This window comes from Thermobia domestica, chromosome 14 (assembly GCF_964235325.1).
Source record: "Thermobia domestica chromosome 14, izTheDome1.hap1.1, whole genome shotgun sequence".
Classification (NCBI taxonomy): Eukaryota; Metazoa; Arthropoda; class Insecta; order Zygentoma; family Lepismatidae; genus Thermobia; species Thermobia domestica.
The window spans coordinates 175,499,522-175,520,544 of record NC_137467.1 but is presented as its reverse complement, the minus strand read 5'-3'; the positions used below and the strand labels follow the sequence as shown (position 1 = coordinate 175,520,544).

General features: G+C 34.6%; 1 protein-coding gene across 1 annotated transcript; it reads right to left on the bottom strand.

Annotated features, from left to right (window-relative positions):
- Positions 1 to 20,638, bottom strand: LOC145670489 (uncharacterized). The gene is made up of 3 exons (XM_081739211.1): positions 20,358 to 20,638; positions 10,316 to 10,866; positions 1 to 2,510 (listed from the first exon to the last, which is right to left on the bottom strand). The coding sequence occupies exons 2-3, from the start codon at positions 10,789 to 10,791 to the stop codon at positions 1,190 to 1,192; spliced, it is 1,797 nt and encodes a 598-aa protein (XP_081595337.1). The 5' UTR covers positions 10,792 to 10,866; positions 20,358 to 20,638; the 3' UTR covers positions 1 to 1,189.
- Between the last annotated feature and the right edge of the window lie 385 nt (positions 20,639 to 21,023).

The following is a 21,023-nucleotide window of genomic DNA, read 5'->3' as shown; positions in this document are numbered from 1 at the left end:
GAATTATCAGTTTACTTCAGCCTAACGGCAGAAATTTCTGCTAGAATTTAACGTCCGAGTTATCCTACGAAGCTCAGGGAGACCTTATGATGATAATGAGCGAAATAGGTTTAATGATGAAAGTGAGAGAATAACCTGGAAACACACCTACCGTGTTTACTAACACAGCCCACCTAGCAGTGCTGGAATCAAACCAGGAACACGACGCATCGGAGACGAGTTCTGTCACTGAGTTTTCGCAGTCTAATATGCATACCTATCTGCCACAAACAAGTTGCCTACATAAAGAATTTTATTTATTTATTTATTCATCGACACAACAGGTATTACTCCCCAATTACAGTGCCTACATATAATACTTAATTTTAAAGTTAATACACTTAAAATTGATTAACACGTAATTACATAATTTAGTACAAAATCTGAGTTAAAATAATACAGTTTGATTTTTTTACAAAATACGCAGTATTACTCTTTTGAACAACTTTTCACAACTATTAAATATATCTATATCTTCATAATTCTTACTGATTTTATTGTATTCATAATCCATACGGTAACAAGTCTGGTACAACCACGATTATAGAGCAACTCTGTTTTTGAGTTCTCCCCATTTGTGAGGTTTTTCGCCTCTGTGCTTAACGATGTGCGTTGCTAAATCCGAAATGTCGGTCAATGCCTTTCAGCATTTTCCTTACTTCCACATACGAGTTTTTAAATGATAACTGTTAACATGAGTGCTGAAAATCTTGATCTTAGAGCATACCCTTTCACGCACTGTCCAGGTCTTTAAAATTTTATTCTGTATGTGTAAACATGTTAGTTGCAGTATTGAAATTTTTTGTAAACTCCGTAACACTGGCCAGTAGTGAGGTTTTTAGACGTGCATATTATAACATGTGTTCCCAAACAAGACATTCGATTTAAAGCCTTCAAATATTCTTCAGGGTGTTTGGCTTTTCCACTGTATGTATTAACATGTGTATTGTCAGCCATGAATTACGAGTAACTTCTTTTTTCCGAATCACGACATTTCTGAGGCTTTACACCAGAATGCATTAAGATCTGTAATATGAAACTATACGTTACGTACATAGTCTTTTCCGGTCTTGGCATTTGCAAGGTTAATCACCTGAATGATGAGTAATAACAAATGTGATCATTAAATAAATCCTTCTCTGCACTCTTCTCATTTGGGATGTTTAAACATGTGTAAGTCCAGTTGAGATCTTCGTATAAATCCTTTTCCGCACGCTTCGCAATTATGAAATTTCACAACTGAATGCGTTTGTATATGTGTTTTTAAATTTGCCTTTTGCTTAAATCCTCTACCGCACTCTCCACATTGGTAGGGCTTTACACCAGAATGCTTAATCATGTGTGATTTCAAGTTTGACGTTTCCGTAAATGCTTTTCCGCACTCTTCGCATTTGTGAGGTTTGTAACCGGAGTGCGTCAGCAAGTGTTTTCTCAGTTCAAATCTTCGAGTAAATCCTTTTCCGCACTTTTCACAAATATAACGTTTTAAACCTGAGTGTGTTAATGAGTGTGAATTCAGCTCAAACTTTCGAATAAATCCCTTTCCGCACTCTTCGCATGTATGTGGTTTCACACCTGAATGCGTTAACATGTGTGATTTCAGTTCAAACCTTCTTATAAACCCTTTTCCACACTCTTCGCAATTATGACGTGTCACACCTAAATGGTTTAACATGTGCGTTAACAAATGTCCCTTTTGAGTAAACGCTTTTCCGCACTTTTCACATTTGTGAAGCTTAACACTAGAATGCCTTGACATATGTGATACCAAATATGACTTTAGAGTAAATGCTTTACCGCACTCTAGGCACTTGTAAGGTTTTAAACGTAGGTGTGTTAACATGTATGTTTTCATTTCAAACCTACGAGTAAATCCTTTTCCGCACTTCTCGCATGTATGAGGTTTAACACCTAAATGCCTTAACTTGTGTGTTACCAAATGTCCATTTTGTGTAAATCCTTTTCCGCACTCTTTACATTTGAAAGGTTTTACACCTGAATGAGTAAGGATGTGTGACACCAAATGTGACTTTTGAGAAAATGTTTTACCGCACTCTTTGCAGTTATGGTGTTTTACACCCAAATTTGTTAACATTAGTGACTCTAATTGTGACCTTTCGATACATCGCTTCGACCATCCCTTGCATTTCTGGGCTCTTTCCCCTACCGGGGTTAAAATGTCTTTCCTTCCACTTGAAGTTAAAGCGAATTTTTCTCCGCGCTGTAGACATTTATGATTTTTTTCACATATATGTATTAACATTTGTATTCCCTGGGAAGATTTTCCAGTAAATACCATACCGCACTCTGGACAATTGGAAGGTTCATCACCTGCATGAATTAATATATGTTGTTCTAAATTTGATTTTCCAAGAGATACTTTTCGACAGATTTGACACGTATGATCTTTATCACCTGTATTTTCTAACTCATTTCCCAAACTTGAACTGGAAAGAGTATGTATACGGAACCTGCAACAAAATCAATACACAAGTAAATAAAAAGACGAGATAAATAATATGATACACGAAAGAACAACATACGTTTTTATGCAAGTACAGCAAAAATATGTGGGTATATGTGTGAGATACTACAATTTAAGGGAGAGGCGTTCCCATGTATAACATCTGGTAAGTCCTGAAGAACGAAAGGCTGATAGTATTGTGCTATCAAATAAGATCTTTTAGAAATAAGGAACAAAGAGCCATAGCGGCTTCAAGCGAAGATGAAAACACTCAGTTAGCTGGAGAGTTTCAACACAGAGAGGCGCTGCTTACTTTTACGATCCCACCGCGTATGAAACGCTACAGAAACAAATGTAAATCCCATATATTTTTCTTTTCGTTTTCTAACAGTTCGTGATTTCACTTACAGAAATGTAGCGTGTACTTACTCGACTTCAGCATTATTATGAGTAAACTGAGCATTGCATACACGTGCGCACCTATCCCCCCCCATATATATATTACTTAGTTTTATAACGATTCCTCTATTTCATTTCTACATCAATCAACCGGCTCATTACTTAACATATGTTTTCTTTATTTGTATTACTCGTATGTAATATGTTTACCTTAGACATTCACCATATATCACATTGAACGCCATGCGCGTGCATAGCACGAGCACGGTCTTTTGGACAAGCTGGCCATGCACGTGCTATGGACGTGCAAGCAAATGTTACTATATAGGATTCCTTATTGCATGCCCGAGACGTGCAAGATGATTTTGCAGAATCTGTAGGGATACCTCTGCATGCTGCTATACCCTGGTGGGCAAAAATGAAGTCCGTTGTAGGCAGGAAGGGAGAACAATAAGGTGATATGGTGTTTCAGCGTAAAGATCATCTTTTGTGTGTGAAATGGAAAGACACAAGGAATGTCTTGATGCTTTCAACTGAACTTCAAGCTACATCCACTGAAGTTACCGTGAAATCAAAGAACGGACCTGTAGGGATGATAAAACCGAACGTAGTATAAACGAAGTTGGTGTGGACAAAGTGATCAATTAGTGGCGTATTACCCCTTCAATCGGAAGCAACTGAAGTGGTGGAAGAAACTATTCTTCCACTTGTTCAATATGTCAGAAGGAAATGCATGGATACTATACAAGAAAGCTAGAAGTAGACAAGAGAAGAACAATGTGCATTTAGCAGACTTTCTGCAGAAAATGGGGGAAGCTTTGCTTGAAAAAGCATGTGTCAAAGCTCAACAAGTTCCTCAAATCTCAACTGGAACCAACAGATTGACCGCGAGACATTTTGCAAAAAAAGAGAGACCCACTAGATATTGTAAGGTCTGTTTTGATGTAGGAAAGGTATATGATAGCAAACGGAAGCGAAAGAACACAACGTGGATCTGTCCTGATTGTGTTGTGGGTCTCTGCATGCCAGAATGTTTCCGTGTTTATCATATCAAGGCTAGGTACGGACTTTTTTCCTGTATCGAAAATCATATCCAAGATAAACCACTATAGCTCGCCTTACGACGCATGTATGCTTGTAATGTTTGTTTGTGAATGTAGAGGAAGCACTGACCTTTCATGTGGTGTAATAAGCACACATATTAACCTGTAGAATATTTTTTAATTCTTTATTGAAAAACACCAAAAATGGCTGGTTTTCTGAGTATGTTTTAAAACAAACACACCGGCTTTCAAAGTGATATATATATATATATATATATAGTCATTCTGTGAAAATAGTTAATATTGTGTCGTAGGGTCGCCGTCTATCTAAATCTTAAGTAGATTTCTCTCAGAATGTTGCGAGAGATAAACATAGATTAAAGAAAATAGGAAACTGATAATTCTGTGATAAAGAAGTTTTAATTTTACTCTCTCTCATATAATGAGTATAAAGGCTGTAGCTGAGATACGAAGCGAGGAATCTAAAACTATCAAATAAGGTAATATGTAAAGGCACATACATTGCGATACTTGTAGTAGCTTTAGTAAACCTCGAAGTAGCTATCTACCTCCTCTCTTTTGTAGCGTATGTAATTTCTAGGTTAATGGAAAACCTACAACTGAAGTATAGACTTGAAGTGTTTCTGGAGTGAATGCAGTGTCCTTTTATATAAAACTGCGTCATCTGGGATTTCCACACATATCTCTGATAGAACAAAATTACGTTTTGCACTTATTTCAATAAAGCGGACTAAATCCTGGGAACGACCCTGACTTAGTTCATTCAATTCAGACGGTTAAGATTTTGTACTCAAGCCAGCCTTGAATTACTTACATAGGTTTTCATAAAAGTTTAAAACTTTCAATAATTTCGGAGTTTTTAAAATTTGATATTGTACAATATATATATATATATATATATATATATATATATATATATATATATATGCACGTTTACATGCATCTCTTAGTACATACTTTACACAAAGGAATATAAGTAAGCAGAACCATTTACAAACATTGAAGTGTTCATATCTTATGTTTTATACTTACACAAAATTCGGACAACCAACCATCATTTTGACATTTGTAACACAGTACCTTTCTCTTTCTGTCCCTTGACTGTGGACATAGGTGGCATCGCTTCCTCTTCGGTACTCCCGGTGTCGTTGGACAGTTACTGCCTACGGGTTCCTCCATGCTCCTAAATTATCTGTTACAGTTTTCCTCATACAAGAGGATGATGCTCTCCTCAAACATTAAGGGCAGTATCAGTTCGTATGTAAGTTTCTTGATGAACATCTTTCTGGGATGGGGCAGTTTCGCGTTTCATTGTGAATTATGATTAATAAAAAAAAATAAACGAATTTAGTACTGCAACATTCAGCATATTCGTAAAAAGCATCAGAGGCGAACCTTTTTCTCTTGCCGAAATGTTATCAAACAAATATATCCATGAAGTCATTATGCATGGTGCTGATGAAGAAAAGTAAATTGGGATGACCAAATGGCTTGTTGTTTGAACAGTGCCATTATTGTGGTTATACACCTGTTATTATTTCTCATTGTTCAAACTAGTAAGTTCTTCGCGAGCAGATACTCTGCTGAGGAAATACTACTAAATTAATTATCTGTAGGTATATTGCGTCACTGATATTGATTAAAACAAGACAGAAGACGGTTCACAACTTCATATGCAAGAGTAGAATCATATGCTTATGGCTGGATTTGACCTTTCACCCTCAAGATCGTCCTGAGAACGTTTCCTGCACGCCTAAACCGGACTGCCCTAGTATATTAGTAGTTGGTAAGAATCATTCATGCTCTTGAACGGCTGGTCACCGCGTGGGAAAATATTGATGTGAAAATTGGGGTGTTACTAGGCGTATGTGTGTGTGTATAGGCGTGTATTTAATAGTGTCGAGCGCTTATGTACCTGTATAAAAACATGAAACATTATCTTTCCTCGTCTTCTTGTGAAAATTGTTCGTTGCCCTGTAAATAGTTTGTGTATTGGGTAGTTATTTTGGATTCCGCCCATCGTTGGGTATGAACTGAAGCTGTGATATTCAATGATCGAAGCTTCCCAGCAGATTGTAAGAAATTTGTCCTTTGATCGAAAGTTGTTATTGGAAGAACTGCAGCAGCAGCAGCATCAAAATTTAGTTTTGGTCATATTCCCCTGAGGCGCCTGCATAAAAAAGATAAACATGACTATTATCATTTCCCAGGTCCTGAGTGAACAGTTCGTTATTTTGGACTCCACCCAGCGTCGCCTACGAACTGAAGCTGAGATATCTAATGATCGAAGCTTTCCATAGCATTTTATGTTTTGACAACGTAGGCTGAGAATTCGTATATTCAAGTCCCCAGTGGCCTTGTGTTCCACGTCAAAGCATTGAAGCCGTGTTGAGATATTTTTCGAAACATGTCCCGATAGAAAAAGTTGATGTTGCTATGGTTAAATTCAAAGTCATTTTTCAGGATAGCATTGGATAGGCTTTTGTTAACGAATAGTTTGAATACGTAATAAGATGTTAGTATGGACTTGAGGTCATACGTGAAAATGATTGTGGGTAATGTGTAACAAAGTATATTTGAAGACGTGATTGAAAATTGAAGGAAGCTTTAACAAATGTTTCAAAGCCACTTTATTGCCTGAATTACATAAGAAAGAATTCATTTCATACTTTTCAGAGAATAATGGCACGATTCATCTTATGACATGTTTTTGTAGAAGGTATTCGCGTGTGTGTGTGATGAAGCTTGTAAAGACTGGGAAAATGAAGTGTAATCGATAAGTGATAGAGTGTGAATGTTTTCAGTGATTCTTCTTCCAGTGAGTTCAATATCTGTTATCACTTGCTGTTTTTATTAAAATAGGTAAGTAAAAAAGAACTTAGAAATATTAAATGTAGATAAATAATGATATTATTTAAGTTTCACACCCTATGATTAAGCCCGAAGCATTAAAACTGTTATATTTTCGATTAACTACAAAGCAGCTCGAGAGACAAGAAAGAATAAAGTGTGTTACTTATAGTCCTTTCGCACTTGTTATGACAATGAATTTTAACGTTACAAAAAAAAAAAAAAAAAAAAACACATACATAAACAAACGAATAAAAGATTGGCATGTGGTTGAGCTGCTCTTCGTTGTACAGTGAATACAGCGTTAAAAAAGACATATGTACGTATATATGTACATACATACATACGTTGTGTAGTGTCAAGAAAAAAGATAAGATGACAGATTATCTGTTGTGTGTGCGGGTTGTTTCGTATTTAATTTTCTTTCTCAGCTGTCGTGAGGAAAATGTCTGAGATGAAAAGATCGTGACATGTTTTATGTTAAAATAATAATATGAGCGAAGATATGTGTTTCTGTGTTTAGTTATGATAATATCAAATAAGTGCTTTAAAATAAAATAAAAGTGCCTCTCTGTCTGTATGTATGTGGTCTGTGGCCAGATAAGTGAATCGAAAGTTATCAAAATTTCGTAATGGTCTCAAATCAAGACAAAGCGTTTTTCTAAGGGGGGGGGGGTGACTCGATTTCACGTTACTTTCAAATTTATCCCCATGAGTAAACGAACATTCCTTAATAGAGAATGGGTTATCGAAACGTATAATAATAATAATAATAATAATCCTAAACGGCCTATATTAGTGTCAAATCAAGGTTTTGGTTTGCTTAGCCTAAATGTAAATTCAAGTTCACGTTATCTAAATAAAAATAATCGGCATTTATTTCCGGCCGTCTGCCCGTGTGACGCCAGGGAGGCAGACGGATGCACCGAGAGTTATGTTTGTTGTCTGCTATCTTCATAATGTGTGCTTAAGGACGGGTAGGAAGGTTGGTCAACCGGGGTGAAATATGAAGACATGTAAAACAATATTTCCAAATAAACGATATTAGTGACAAAACCAGTTTTCGGGGTCGCTATGCTCAACTGTATATTCAAGTTCATGTTATATGGATAAAAATAAACAGTATATCTCAAAGACTTCTCACCATAAAAATCTTAATGTAATATATATATTACACAAAACATATATCAGGAAAAAGGAAGCAGAGATATGAGCTTGAATTCTTCTTTTCTCGTATTATTTAAAAATCCAAGAGATAAATAACAAATTATACATATGAGTTATCAACTAAATCCTGAGAATCAAAAATTGTTTCAAGAAAGTTTTAACAAAGCAACAGTTACAATATGGATATTTATTTGTTGATTCAAAACTGAATACGCCAGATGAAATTAGTTTTCAAACAAATATATTTCTTGACATTTATCATTAGATTTATGTTCCAACAAGATAAAAGAAAGTTATTTTTTTTATAATGATAGTTTTAAACTGTGTTACTTCGTTCTATCTATTGATTCTCTAAGAGTAAAAGGTGGAGATCTTTTTCGTATGTTGTGCTGACCAAATCCTAAATTAAGTACGCTATAGTGGCAAATGAAGACTCTTCTGTGATTCGTAGTATTTCAGGATTTTGTTATACTGTATTAAAAGGTAATATCCCACTTACAGAGAGACATAAAGCAAGATCAAAGGTACACAAAAAAAAAAAAAAAAACGCTACGATATCTCGCGAACAAAGGAAACTCCTTCATACTGTAATCTTTAACACAAAAAATGTCTCCAGAAAATCGCTATATATATCTGATGATTTTGAGCAACACAAAAATAACATTTTTCTTATGTACAATAATATACAAACAAACATTCTGTTATCTAACTAAGCATTAACCTACTTCTAGCAAATAACAGCATAACTCTCTCTCAAAGATCATACTTCAACAAAACGTTCTTTAAAACACAACCCTTAATTTAAATAACATAAAAGTGAGTTACTTAATTTAATACCACCGATAACTCCAAAATTTAATGAACACCCCAACATAGATTATCCTAATAGAATTCTTGCTTCCCATTCCATTAAACAATTATAAAGTAGCATTTACAATGTTTCTCATTAAATGGTGATGTAAGGAATCATCATTAAACACGAAGCAAAACATCCTAAAGTAGTAATGTGACGATACTTTGTTGGGGACAAGATATTGCTGTTTTGACCAAAATAGAGAGAAGTATCAAAACATAATATTCAATTGTAAAACCCGAAGGAACAGAATACCTAAATAAATGATTCGCACATTTCCATTATGTTTAATCCTACCGGATCCCATAAATTCTAATCGAACTTTAATCCTTTTAGATTCTGCTTTTTTGACCTGAGAGCTGGTCAAGAGTTATTTTTAACGTGGTCATTTTTAAGCTTAACGTCCCACAATTATGTACACAGGCTAAGGTAGAGCATGAGATGCATGAAAATGGTGGACACAGGACACCGGGAGAGAAGGGAACACTCCTACATCACAAAACACACTTTCCAGGATTTGGAATGGAACCAGACCCCACCCCAAGTGCAGAAGTTAATCACTCTACCCGTGCTTCCCGTAACATGGTCGGAGTTCAAAGAATCGACGAAACGTTAAGACAAAAGATTTTGCCGGCAAATAACACACACACGTAGCAAAAAAGACCTTTTATCTATAAACTCTGTCCGGTTGGATGACCATACGAAGACACTTCCCGTCATCAGAAAAATTCGAAGAAAAGAATCATTACCAGTGAAGTTACTTAAGGCATACTAGCATACTAAAAATAAACTATTTACAAAAATGACTATCTGATTGTCTAGTAGAAGTTCCTGGATTATATGATTTATAGAACAACTAGAACAATCACAACACGTGAAATGTTTCCGTGACGTAACTATTAAAAGCTAACTCGATGTTTATTTCAGGTGAGCCCTATTTGTCATTATTTTCTCAGATGTTTGTACTAATTCAAAAATACGAGATTTTCTTTCGTGACAATATTTTCAATGAGAAGATAAAGGTATAGATAAGCCTTTGAGGTATTGTTTCCCACAACAGAAAATATATCACCGAATTTTCTGCCCAGAAAATAAACGTACTTCCTATTGCACTTAGTGATTCAGAAAACTTCTAGTACGTAGTCATGAAAGTTGATAATTGTTTAAATCTTGTTAAAAAGTATTATGAACGAGCTCCTAATACAGAAGAGTATCAGTATTCAATCCTTATGCTCTAAGTTTGGTGAAGGAGCTTTATACAATTTTACCGTTACATTTGGACATTTATTTCAATCTCGAACTGTCTTACCTCTTACAAAGTTAAGCATTAGATTCCGTTCTTCAATGTAATTAAACGTTTCGGATTCCATTAACTCAGTTTAAGGTGAACGAAAAAGAAAAGAATAATTCATTCTGTATTTCAAGCATTAAAAAATATTTATATAAAAACTCTGATGAAACAAATGCATTTAAACGTACCTGTTTGTCTGAGCATTGCTACATACGTCTCGATTGTTTTCTTTCACATCCTCTTCCTGATCGTTCCTATCTCCAATACTGCCAGGGATATGACTCTTTGAAACTTCCGTGTTGTGTGTAAAAGCAGAGGGTTTTGGATTCATGTTATTCTGAAAACGTTTGGCGTTTACAAGTACTTCATCCGTTGATAAACGCTCAACTAAACATACTGCTCTCGAGGTTAGTTTCCAATCTGTTATTGTTTCATCCTCCTTAAATTCTGAAGCCAAATTTACTCCTTTCCTTTCATTTCCTCGTTCCTTACATTCCAAACATATTGCAAGAGGATCTTTATCATCATTAGTGTTACTAGTAGATAGTCTATAATTGCATTCTTCAAAGGACTCGTTTTCTGTTTTCAGTTCAGCTTTAATGGAAACGTTTTCTATCTTCATTTCAATTTCACTATAAGCAGAGTTGAAATCACGACAAGACATCTTGCTAACATATAAACTGTTCACGTTGGATATATGAAACCTTTAGCACTTAATGTTCAAGGCCAACAATCAAATCTGAAAGTAGTAAGAAATATATTTATTTTAACACTATTCTTGAGCGGGCCAGGAGAAGTGAACGGCAAATATCACTTTAAATGAAATTAGTAGGTGAAATGCTTTGACATATGACTAGGTATATAAATGGTACCGTAGCGAGTATGTTACAATACCCGAAATTTTGCTATTAGTCACAACAAAATGTAGAAACTTTGATTATATCCGAATGATTTTCTTTACTCTTCCTCTTTTGAAAGCAAACCCTAATCACTTCTACTTTACATAAAGTATATTGCAGCATTATCTTATTTTTCAGCTATGTTGTTATTTTTTGTTCTAAATAATTATATTTTACGGAATAAGATATTTGCATTCACTTCTTTCCTTTTTATATAAACTTGCGAATTTTCAACGTAGGGCTAGTGTAGCACGAGGATAGAAACCACGAACAATAAAATTTTATCTGTTACAAGAGTAGGTTGTATTTCTTAAATTAAATATAGAAATCAATGTTATACAAATTTTCCACTTAAAAATAGATGACATTTTCAAGACGTACTGTAATATTTTAAAGATAGATTTGCTTGTTCTCTCCAGCCTTTCAATTTTACTTAAATACATGTAATGTTAGGAATTTCTACTTAAGTTTTGTTGTTGTTTGATATTTTAATTTGCTGATCTAATCTTTATCCATATTTTCCCTTTCCTGGTATTTCTCACTTGATTACAGTGCTACTTTTCTTATATATACAAGAAGAAAACTAATCTTTCTCGCCGGCGGCACACAGGCAAAGCGCACAGAATTCACAAAACTCTTAAATATGGATGTAATCTACCACTTAATATTTTTATAGTCTAGTGCATACCTACTTTAAACTAACGAAGGATCACACGTATTACGAGCGTAAGTATATGGTATATTATATTGAACTGAAGTATTTCATAGAAATGATATCCACATTTAAGGTATTTTCGTTTTGCGATATAATGATGTTTCCAAATTTAAAACATCAAATTCAATATCACCAAATGTTAACACCGAGCAGTCTTATTGACATATATGCTAACGACGCATTCAATTTCATTTGAAAGTAAGTAAAGTACAAAGAACGAGAGAACTAATTATTCTTTTTAACTAACCAAATTTTTAAACTAAATTTATATTAATAAATCAATGCTTCTTCATACTAGTACGATTTTACGATTTAAACCTTTAACTTCCTCATTTGCATGCACAAAAGTGACATTCTTTTAGTTTACAAATAAGCAATATTATATTGTTTTCCTCTTATTTTATAAATATAGGTTTGAGTCAGACAATCATAATTGAAAGACAATCCCTTCCTAAACCATCATAGCAGTTCCTCTCCGTATGACAGTGTATGCCTCCAGCTATAGTGGAGAAGTCTCCCAGCTGGATTTCTCCGATAGATGTCAATACTGATTACCAGTGCTGTCGTAGCATTTCTTTCACTTTCAGGGAGAAATCTTCTGAACTCATCATTGCTTCAATTAATTACTCGAATGACATATTAACATTGATGCAGCTAATCAAACAACACACACACACACACACATACAAAGAGGGAGACAGAAAGAGGCAAAACATACGGAAACTGCGATCACGTATAAGCAAGTATGAATTCAAAATTTATCTAACGGTTTCCTTCATAACTGTACTGAGTTAGCAAGCTTAGATTATACCCAGAATTTCATAGATTGTAATTTAGTTACTAGGAAATGTGCAAATAGTCCTCCTAACTCTGCAGCTGCTGTTGTTATCCGACACCGATGTCCATTTTGTTTTACGGCCAAAAAGACAAAATGTGGCTGACGGTCTACTGTTCTTAAATTTGGAAGAGGAATTTAGCGAAAGTACCGGTAGTGTCTTTCTATACAGAGATATTCTACACGTTTCAGTGGTTTTAGTCAATTTCAGCATTTCACAAGTTTCTCTGTGTTTTTTGCAAAGTGATTTCTTTCTTCATTGAGCTCACTATTTACACGAACACCGTGAAATAACTTAATCTTTAACAATCGTCTGTTCTCATACTCGTGAATTACTATCATTTTAAGTAGAATACTGCCTTGTTACCCAATAAACTTTTCTGGAGAACAATGAGGATGTTATTAATATGAAAACTATTCGTGAAGCACTGACCTTAGTTATAAAAATATTTAAAGGTGCACGATTACTTTTGAGGTACCACTCGAAATTATTGTTGCAAAAATATAATTCATTCCCAAATTTTTATGAGCTTGTCCCCTAAAAATTTGCGAGTCGGGACATAAAAATACCTCACTCGGCCTTGACGAAATTCAAGAAGGCCTTTAGAAGTAATTGATGAAAAAATTACAATTCTTTTACGATTTGCGTTTAAGTACGGCTTCTGGGAATACGCATTAACTACAGAGCAAAAGAAAAAAAAAAATACAAACCAGCCTTTGCAAAGTGGGCAGTAAACACACGAATACTATGTAACCAAGTCAGACAAGACGAAACCCATGGGTTTGCGCGTCAGCGATTATGCGTATTCGCGTAAACGACGGTAGCGGAAAGAATTGGCTTTTCGCAATGGTACAAGTCTCAAAAGCACTTGGCATATTTTCGTAACTGTAATGCTCCTCCGATAAACACAAAATACAACACCTGGACACTGTACAGAAATACATCACTGGTGGAAAGAAGGTTTCACAGAGTAATTTTTCATATGCACTCACTTAGCTTATCCGTCGCAAAACTAATGATGGTTCCAAAAAGATTCCAAAAAAAGGTTCCACCCGGGAAGGTTCCAAAAAATGGGGATTTTCTGTGAATTTATGTACAATCATAATGAAAACTGCATTCTATTACTATATTATTAATTCAAAGTTAAATTAGTTTTTTTTAATCAATATATTATTACTGTCGTCAACTGAAGATAGTTTTAAATGTACATTTTGAACAGTATTGTTATTTTATTAATATTTTACTATACTTGGGGAGAACGCATCAAGGTATATTTACTTACAATTAGTTCTATGCAAGTAAATGTGTGGAAAATATGGCATAGTAACTCTACCTACTTTTACATAGCTAAACAGTTTAAATTCGCACGTAAGTGCATTTTCTAAACGTGACTCTACAAATAATATAAACATACTAAATTATTAAATTTATAAACAAATTATTTTGACTAAGTGTCAGAAGGCACATGTCTCACCATTTTATCAACATTTCCGCATACATATTTATGTTTACAATTTTTGCAACATGCTAACACAATATTTGACACATTTCCGCATACGTTATAACCTTACACGTAACATTGCCATACACGGCTTTTCTTTCTACCTATTTCCCGAAAGTTCATTCGTTAATAAACGTGTAATAGTAGTCCCAATTCAGAAATTCGAGTAAAAGACAGGAGAGAGACTAACGTCTATTACTAACGGTGATTCAGGGTGTATAGATAGTATTTCATCTCTATTTCTATAGTACTAACTGGTTCGTTTCCATCGTTTGTAAATTAGCACTTTCTACTTTAAGTTCAAATGTAAACGGTACTTTAAAAATTTATGTTATTAGTTATATAACGTATAGTCAACGCATTTTTTTCAACCTCCAAATTATTTTAAACCTAGAAGTAAATTATAATAAAAGAAAATAAATTAATAACTCATACGGCTTTCATTAATTGGAAAAGAAGGTGAAGAAATTGAAATACCGGTAATTTATATGCCAGGCGAAAAATCAGGGAATATTCCATTCCCAATTTTTATTTTCCTCCCCATCAGGAGTATTCCCACTTCCCATCACTACGGCAAAACACTTGTAATGACTTAACACTAATAACCCTACACTTGTAAAGCTAAAATAAAGACGTACTTATTTCTATTTAATTCTGTCACCTGCAGATATTTCTACCTTACACATGTTTTTCGGTTAAACGTTACAATGCACATATCAGTTGCGCATCGTTAAGTAGGACTGGCTTAAATAGGAATAATAAGAGTTGAGTAGGGTACAATAAAGATATACCGATGGGCACTGAGAATATTCCCAGTGGGAAGGAAAATAATAAAAAAAAAATAGAATATTCCTGTTTTCTTAGCTGGGATACGAATTCCGGGAACGAATTTATTTTCTTTTTTACTTTATCTTCCAAATTACAAGAACCATATTACTAGTTACTTTATTTTCACTTATTATGATTTCAAATAAAATAATTCTAGGTTTCAAATAATTTTTAAGGTTAAAAAAATTAAATTTCGTACATTTTACTTTATATACGTGATAATATGATCTTTTTAGATTCCATTTGTATTAGAATGTAGCAAATTACTGATTTACAAATAATGCGAACAAACCAGGTTGTGAAGCAATGTAAAAATTATGTAGACATTATGTGTTATTGATACATTCGGTCCGTCACGAGTTACCGGTGGATCGTACGATACTTCATTTCTTTGTGGCGACATTCTATGCATTGTATTACTTCTGCGCATTTGCGTTATTTTCGTGTGTACAGTTTTTTAACATTACTAGCACACACGTGCTAACCTTTAATGAAATACACGCTGAATCGTATAGCACTGAGATCCAAAATGAGATTTACACTGCCGCAGCGAACGTGTTAATACATCCCGAACCACCGTTAGTAATACATATCGGTCTGTCTGCTGCCTCTGAGTCGAATTTTTGAAGAGGATCTCGGGCTTCTCTCACATACGAATTAACGAATGAAATTTCGAGAAATAGAAAGGAAGAAAAGTCGAGTGGCAATGTTATGTGCAAAATTATAAATAGAGGTCTGCGCGAATGCGAGTATCCGCATCAAAATGGATATCTCAGCATATGTATTTATTTCTGTGCGTATAGTGGGTAAAATGTTGCGAGCGGATATGGTTTCCTACATCTTTTCCCTATTAAACAACACTATGAGATTTGTGATGATGGTGGAAAGAACACTAAGAAACGTTTGTTTTGACTTAAAAGTTAAAAAAAAAGTTGAAAAATAACTAAAATCAAAATATAAGTGTGTCTGAACATTGTGACACAGCGACAGCAGAAAGGACTAGAAATGAAATGAAATATGAGTTTTACGTCCCACGATTATGCCGAATATTCTAAAGGAAACGATGATAATGAGAGGACTAGAATTGACACACAGTTGCAACTTGCTCTTCTCAATAATTTTAGCAGACGTTTCATGATTGAATGACATTTCTGATTTAAAGAGAATCAAGTGACAGGCTCTTTTGCTACTCCTCAAGTACAGCTATTCTATTTAAAAAAAAAAAAAATGTGCTGTCGTTGGGGCAAATAATAGCGAGAACAACATTATGTTTCGTTGGATTTTTTGCACTAAACCTTCTAATATACATATTAAATGTTAGTGTGATTTTATATGTGCACGGTTTATACTGCATTATATTTAGCGTAGTTGGTGTTTGATTACGAGGAAACTGAGATAATGTATTGTTTCGTTTGATTCAGGAAACCACAAGAGAGAACTATTTAAAATGTGTTTAAAAATGTTCTCGAAATCATAACTACTATAGAAGATGTAAGTTGTAAATATTTTCTACCTTGTTATGTGCGGTTGCGGGTGCAGATAAAGATGCTGGGGATGTGATATTTTAAATCCGCGCAGACCTCACCTTTAAAGATAAATCAGTGTCTCGCAAATATTGTGAACATAAGTGTGTATGCGGAAATGTTGATAAAATGGTGAGACATGTCTCCGGCGTTACTCAAAATAATTTGTTTATAATATATAAAAAATTATTATGTTTATAAAATCAGTAGTAGAGTCAAGTTTAGAAAATCCAATTACATATGAATTTAAACTGTTTAGCGGTGTAAAAGTATGTTGACTTGCTATACCCACTTTCCTATATATTTACTTGCATAGCACATATTGTAAGTAAATATACATTTATGCATACTCTCTAAATATAAAAAATAGCAATTATGCCGTTCAGAGCATACATTTTAAAGAATCCTCTGGAGACAGTAATAATAATATAGTGTGATAAAATAAAACGAATTTAACTTTGAAACCATAATATAGTAATAGAATGTAATTTTCTTTATGATTGTACATAAATTTCGATTTCTGGGGATCTTTCACTCCCGAAAAACATTTTCCCGGGAATTTGCCCATCACTAGTAAGATAGCGATAACAAGAGTAGGGCTTCAAACGGGTTAGCTTAAGATAAGGAAGCATTGACCCATTTTCCTAGCATTACAGAGTGTAATTTCTGATTTCTGAGTTTGCATAAAAGTTGGGTGCAGTTTTATTATACGGATCCACATATTCTACAGGGACCATAAAAATTTAGGGAAGGCTTTAATTTGCTTATTTTATATCGAGAAGAGAAACCAACGAACCCCTGTGGGGCTTCTAACCCGTTTCTACCGCTACCGGAACCCCTATTCCCATCACTACATATAACTAGTGATAGGTAAATTCCCGGAAAGATATTTTTCGTGAATGTTCCCTGGGAAGACTCCCAAAAATGGGAATTTTCTGGTAATTTATGTGGAATCAAAAATAAAATTGGATTATATTAATATATTATAATTTCCAAGTTAAATTCTTTTTTTTTTCTATCACAGTACATTATTACTGTTGTCTCCAGAGGATTATTTAAAATGTATATTTTGAACGGTATTATGTACTTTTATTAATATTTTAATATATTTAGGGAGTACACATAAATATATACTTACTCACAATATGTTCTATGCAAGTGAATATCCGGAAAAAAATGGTATAGTGAATCTCATACTTTTATAGCGAAAACAGCTTGAGTTTATATGTAAGTGGATTTTCTAAATTTAACTCTACTCTTGATATTATACAAATATTAAATTTGCAAATGTTATAAACAAATTAGGTTGGGTAACTTCCAGAAGACATGGGTCTCACTATTTTATCAACATTTGCACATATACGGTTATGTTCAAAATATTTACAAGATACTGACTTATTTTTATAGTTTTGCACGTAACATTGCCACAGGAAAGTTCTTGAGCACAGGATATCCCATATATATTAGTAGCTAAGTTGGTTTTTCTCCACCAAAGCTTACGGACAATGTTTAGCAGGTACAATTTCGGTAGTTTCTATGCACATTACGTTAAATTGGGTTAGTTTCTGCTAGGTTAGGTTAGTTTAGTTTAGATAATGTTAGTGTAGGAGAAGAGCAAAATTTCAGAAAAAATTATAGAATTTCGCATATTCCTGTTAATATTAGGTTAGTTTAGGTTATTTCAAGTAAGTTTATGTTAGATTAGATTTGGTTAGGACATGTTAGGTCTAAGTATTTCTAAATTTCCATTTCCCCCGTAAATATTGTATTTTATTACGTACTTCTGGAACCCTTCAGCTTAGTACTTACTAAGTTTAATATTTAAATCACATGGTATTGCCGAAGGAGGGTTAGCGACTGAAGGCGAGTTAGAGCCCCGCAGGGCTTGTTGTTTTTGGCCATTACAGCTAAATAAGAAGAGGGGCATGTTTTCTAGAACTTTACCCATTCCTACACGCGACCATTCTCCATACATATTTTTCGAAATGCATTAATTAACATACAAGAGAAACCAGAGTACCTCTTAAGAAATTCGAGTCAGAGACAGGAGACAGGCCGACGTCTATTACTAATGGTACTTTGTGGTGTATTAATAGTACTTAATTTCTATTTCTACACAATTTCTACATTACTTTAAAAAGTGATTTGGAGGGGAACTTTAAAAAAAATAATCATATATAAAGTTATATAAAGTACAATCAACGAATTTTAGCTTGAAATTTTTAGGTCGGAAACATTCAGATTATTTAAAACCTAACAGTAAATCATCACAAACGAAAATGAAGTAATTAGTCATATGGTTCTTCATAATTTCCACAATAAAGGAATAAAAATAAACTGCTTCCCGGGAATTTATATGCCAGGGAAAAAATCGATATCATTCCCATTTTTTATTTTCTTTCCCGCAGGGAATATTCACACTGCCCATCACTACTTAGGGTTAAGTGCCGTATTGCCGGACCAATTTTAGGGAATTTACCAGGTCAAATGGAGAATTTATTTAAGTTTGTGAGGATGAATGAGTGAGATTGAGGTAAGTGGAATAGTAAAAGTAAAGTTTTTTTTTTTTTTTTTTTTCTAAACGGCACTGTAAGTGCAGGCGGAAGGGCTATTTAGTGGAGAGATACTTCTTATGAGATAGTAGCGCGAAAGGCAGTGTGGAAATGGCGACTTTATGTCAAGGCTTTGACATATTACGTCTTAGGTATGGGGAAGTTTATAAGAATAACGAATGGCTATTATTGAAATTTTGCGAAAGACACGGTAAGTTGAACAGTCGAACTGTGTGTGGTAAATGTGGAAATCAGTTGAAAATCAAAAAGGGGAAAGGATCATATTATTCTCAATGTGGTAAAAGGGCACGAGAGATTCACTGTAAGTGCCAGAAAGCTGCAACGGAAGGCACGTCTTTTGAAGGAAGTAAATTGCCTCTGAAGATTGTGTTACTGTTCGTGGTGTTTATTGAAACGAGATAGGCAGAAGTTTATCGCACATGAACTGAAGTGTAATTCACTCACTGTAGTGGACTGGCGCAGCTTCTGCAGGGAAATTTGTCTGGAGTGGGCACTTCGGAACAGCACAAATTTGGCGGGTCAGGTGAAGTAGTAAAGATTGACGAGAGCAAGATAGGAAAAAGAAAGTACAATAGAGAAAGGCGTGTGGAAGGGCAGTGGACATTTGTACCGAAACGCGACAAGCAAACGTTACTTCAGAAAATACAAAAAGCCGGTGGGGACATATGAAGGATAGTATTCCGTCGTTAGGGAGGAAGGAAGAGCATTTCGAGAGCTATTTAGCTCAATACATATTTAAGGCGAAGAAACCGCTGGAAACTGTTGCACACGATTTTCTTCTGGGAATTGGAAAAGTTTACAAGCCACAGTTTTGAAGGCAAGTCACTTCAAACTGAACGGGAATGTATTTCTGCATAGCATACAGAAACCGTATTGCATGTTGACAAGTGAGTCATTTCTACTATGAAACCGTGGCAAATACTACCAAGAACTTTATGATCGCGAAAACCCACATGTTGTCACTACACTTACTAACACGTATGCCCTCAGTCGCTGACGCGCCTGCTCGCTGCTGCTTCGTACGCAGCCACTCGCTCCGCTAGGAAACCAATGCTGCGCTCCTACCCTGACTGGGTTACATAGCAATCGTGCTCGTAGTACTCACCTAGCACAGGCCGATTTGTGTTTCGCAGTAGTTTTTATGCCTCTAACATAGTGAAACGTCACTTACTGTAATCTAACAAAATATAACCGAATGCAGTACATTCTGGTGCTCTTTTATAGTTTTCAAATTGATCAGGCGATACTGCACAAAAGCACTTAGACTATGGAAACCATGTAGTAAAACAGAACGAAAAGTTGGAGCGGGCATTGTAAAATTAACCAGTCTTTTCAAACAAACTATTGAGTTTTACCTGTAAATCTTCGAAAATGTTGCTCGCCTAGACTACCTATATAGTTTCACGTTGGCACATTACAATTTATATAAATTCATGTTGGTGTACTTTCTTTTCTTTTTCTGCAGAAACACTAATGTTCAAAGAAATAAGTGTGTCACACATAAGTCCTACATATAACCAATATAAACTTGTTTTGCGTGTAACGCACGAGGAGGATTTTATTTTAAATGAAAACAAAATTTTCCATATACTAATTCCTTACACCTTATGTCTTTCTACTTACAGTTTCCTTGTCGTATATCGTATATCATTACAGGTAAAATAAGTAGGTGCACCAGCGCAATGACTGTGTGTGCTACGTTTAGCAAGTGTCAAATATTTGTCTCACACGGAGGATTTAAAATTCAGAAACAAAACTGAATAAATAACATCAAAAGGTGTGTTCTAGGTGTGGTCAGATCACCACAATTCCTTAACATTGTGGACTTTTCTGTAAATTTTGTTTAATGTGGACATCTTCCTCATCGAAAACTTGGGTGAACTAGTATTGCTCATAAGTCCTGGATGTGTGATATAGTATTGCTCATAAATCTCGAAAGTTTCTGTATTGTCTTGAATTTGAAAATACATCGTGTTCGTGCAATTACTATATCAATTTAAAGCTTTTATATATGCCACATG

Coding starts and splice junctions, on each gene's coding strand:
- LOC145670489 (XM_081739211.1), bottom strand. CDS start 10,791: ATGTCTTGTCGTGATTTCAACTCTGCTTATAGTGAAATTGAAATGAAG. Junction 2,511..10,315: donor AGCAATGCTCAGACAAACAG/GTACGTTTAAAT, acceptor ATTTTGTTGCAG/GTTCCGTATACATACTCTTT.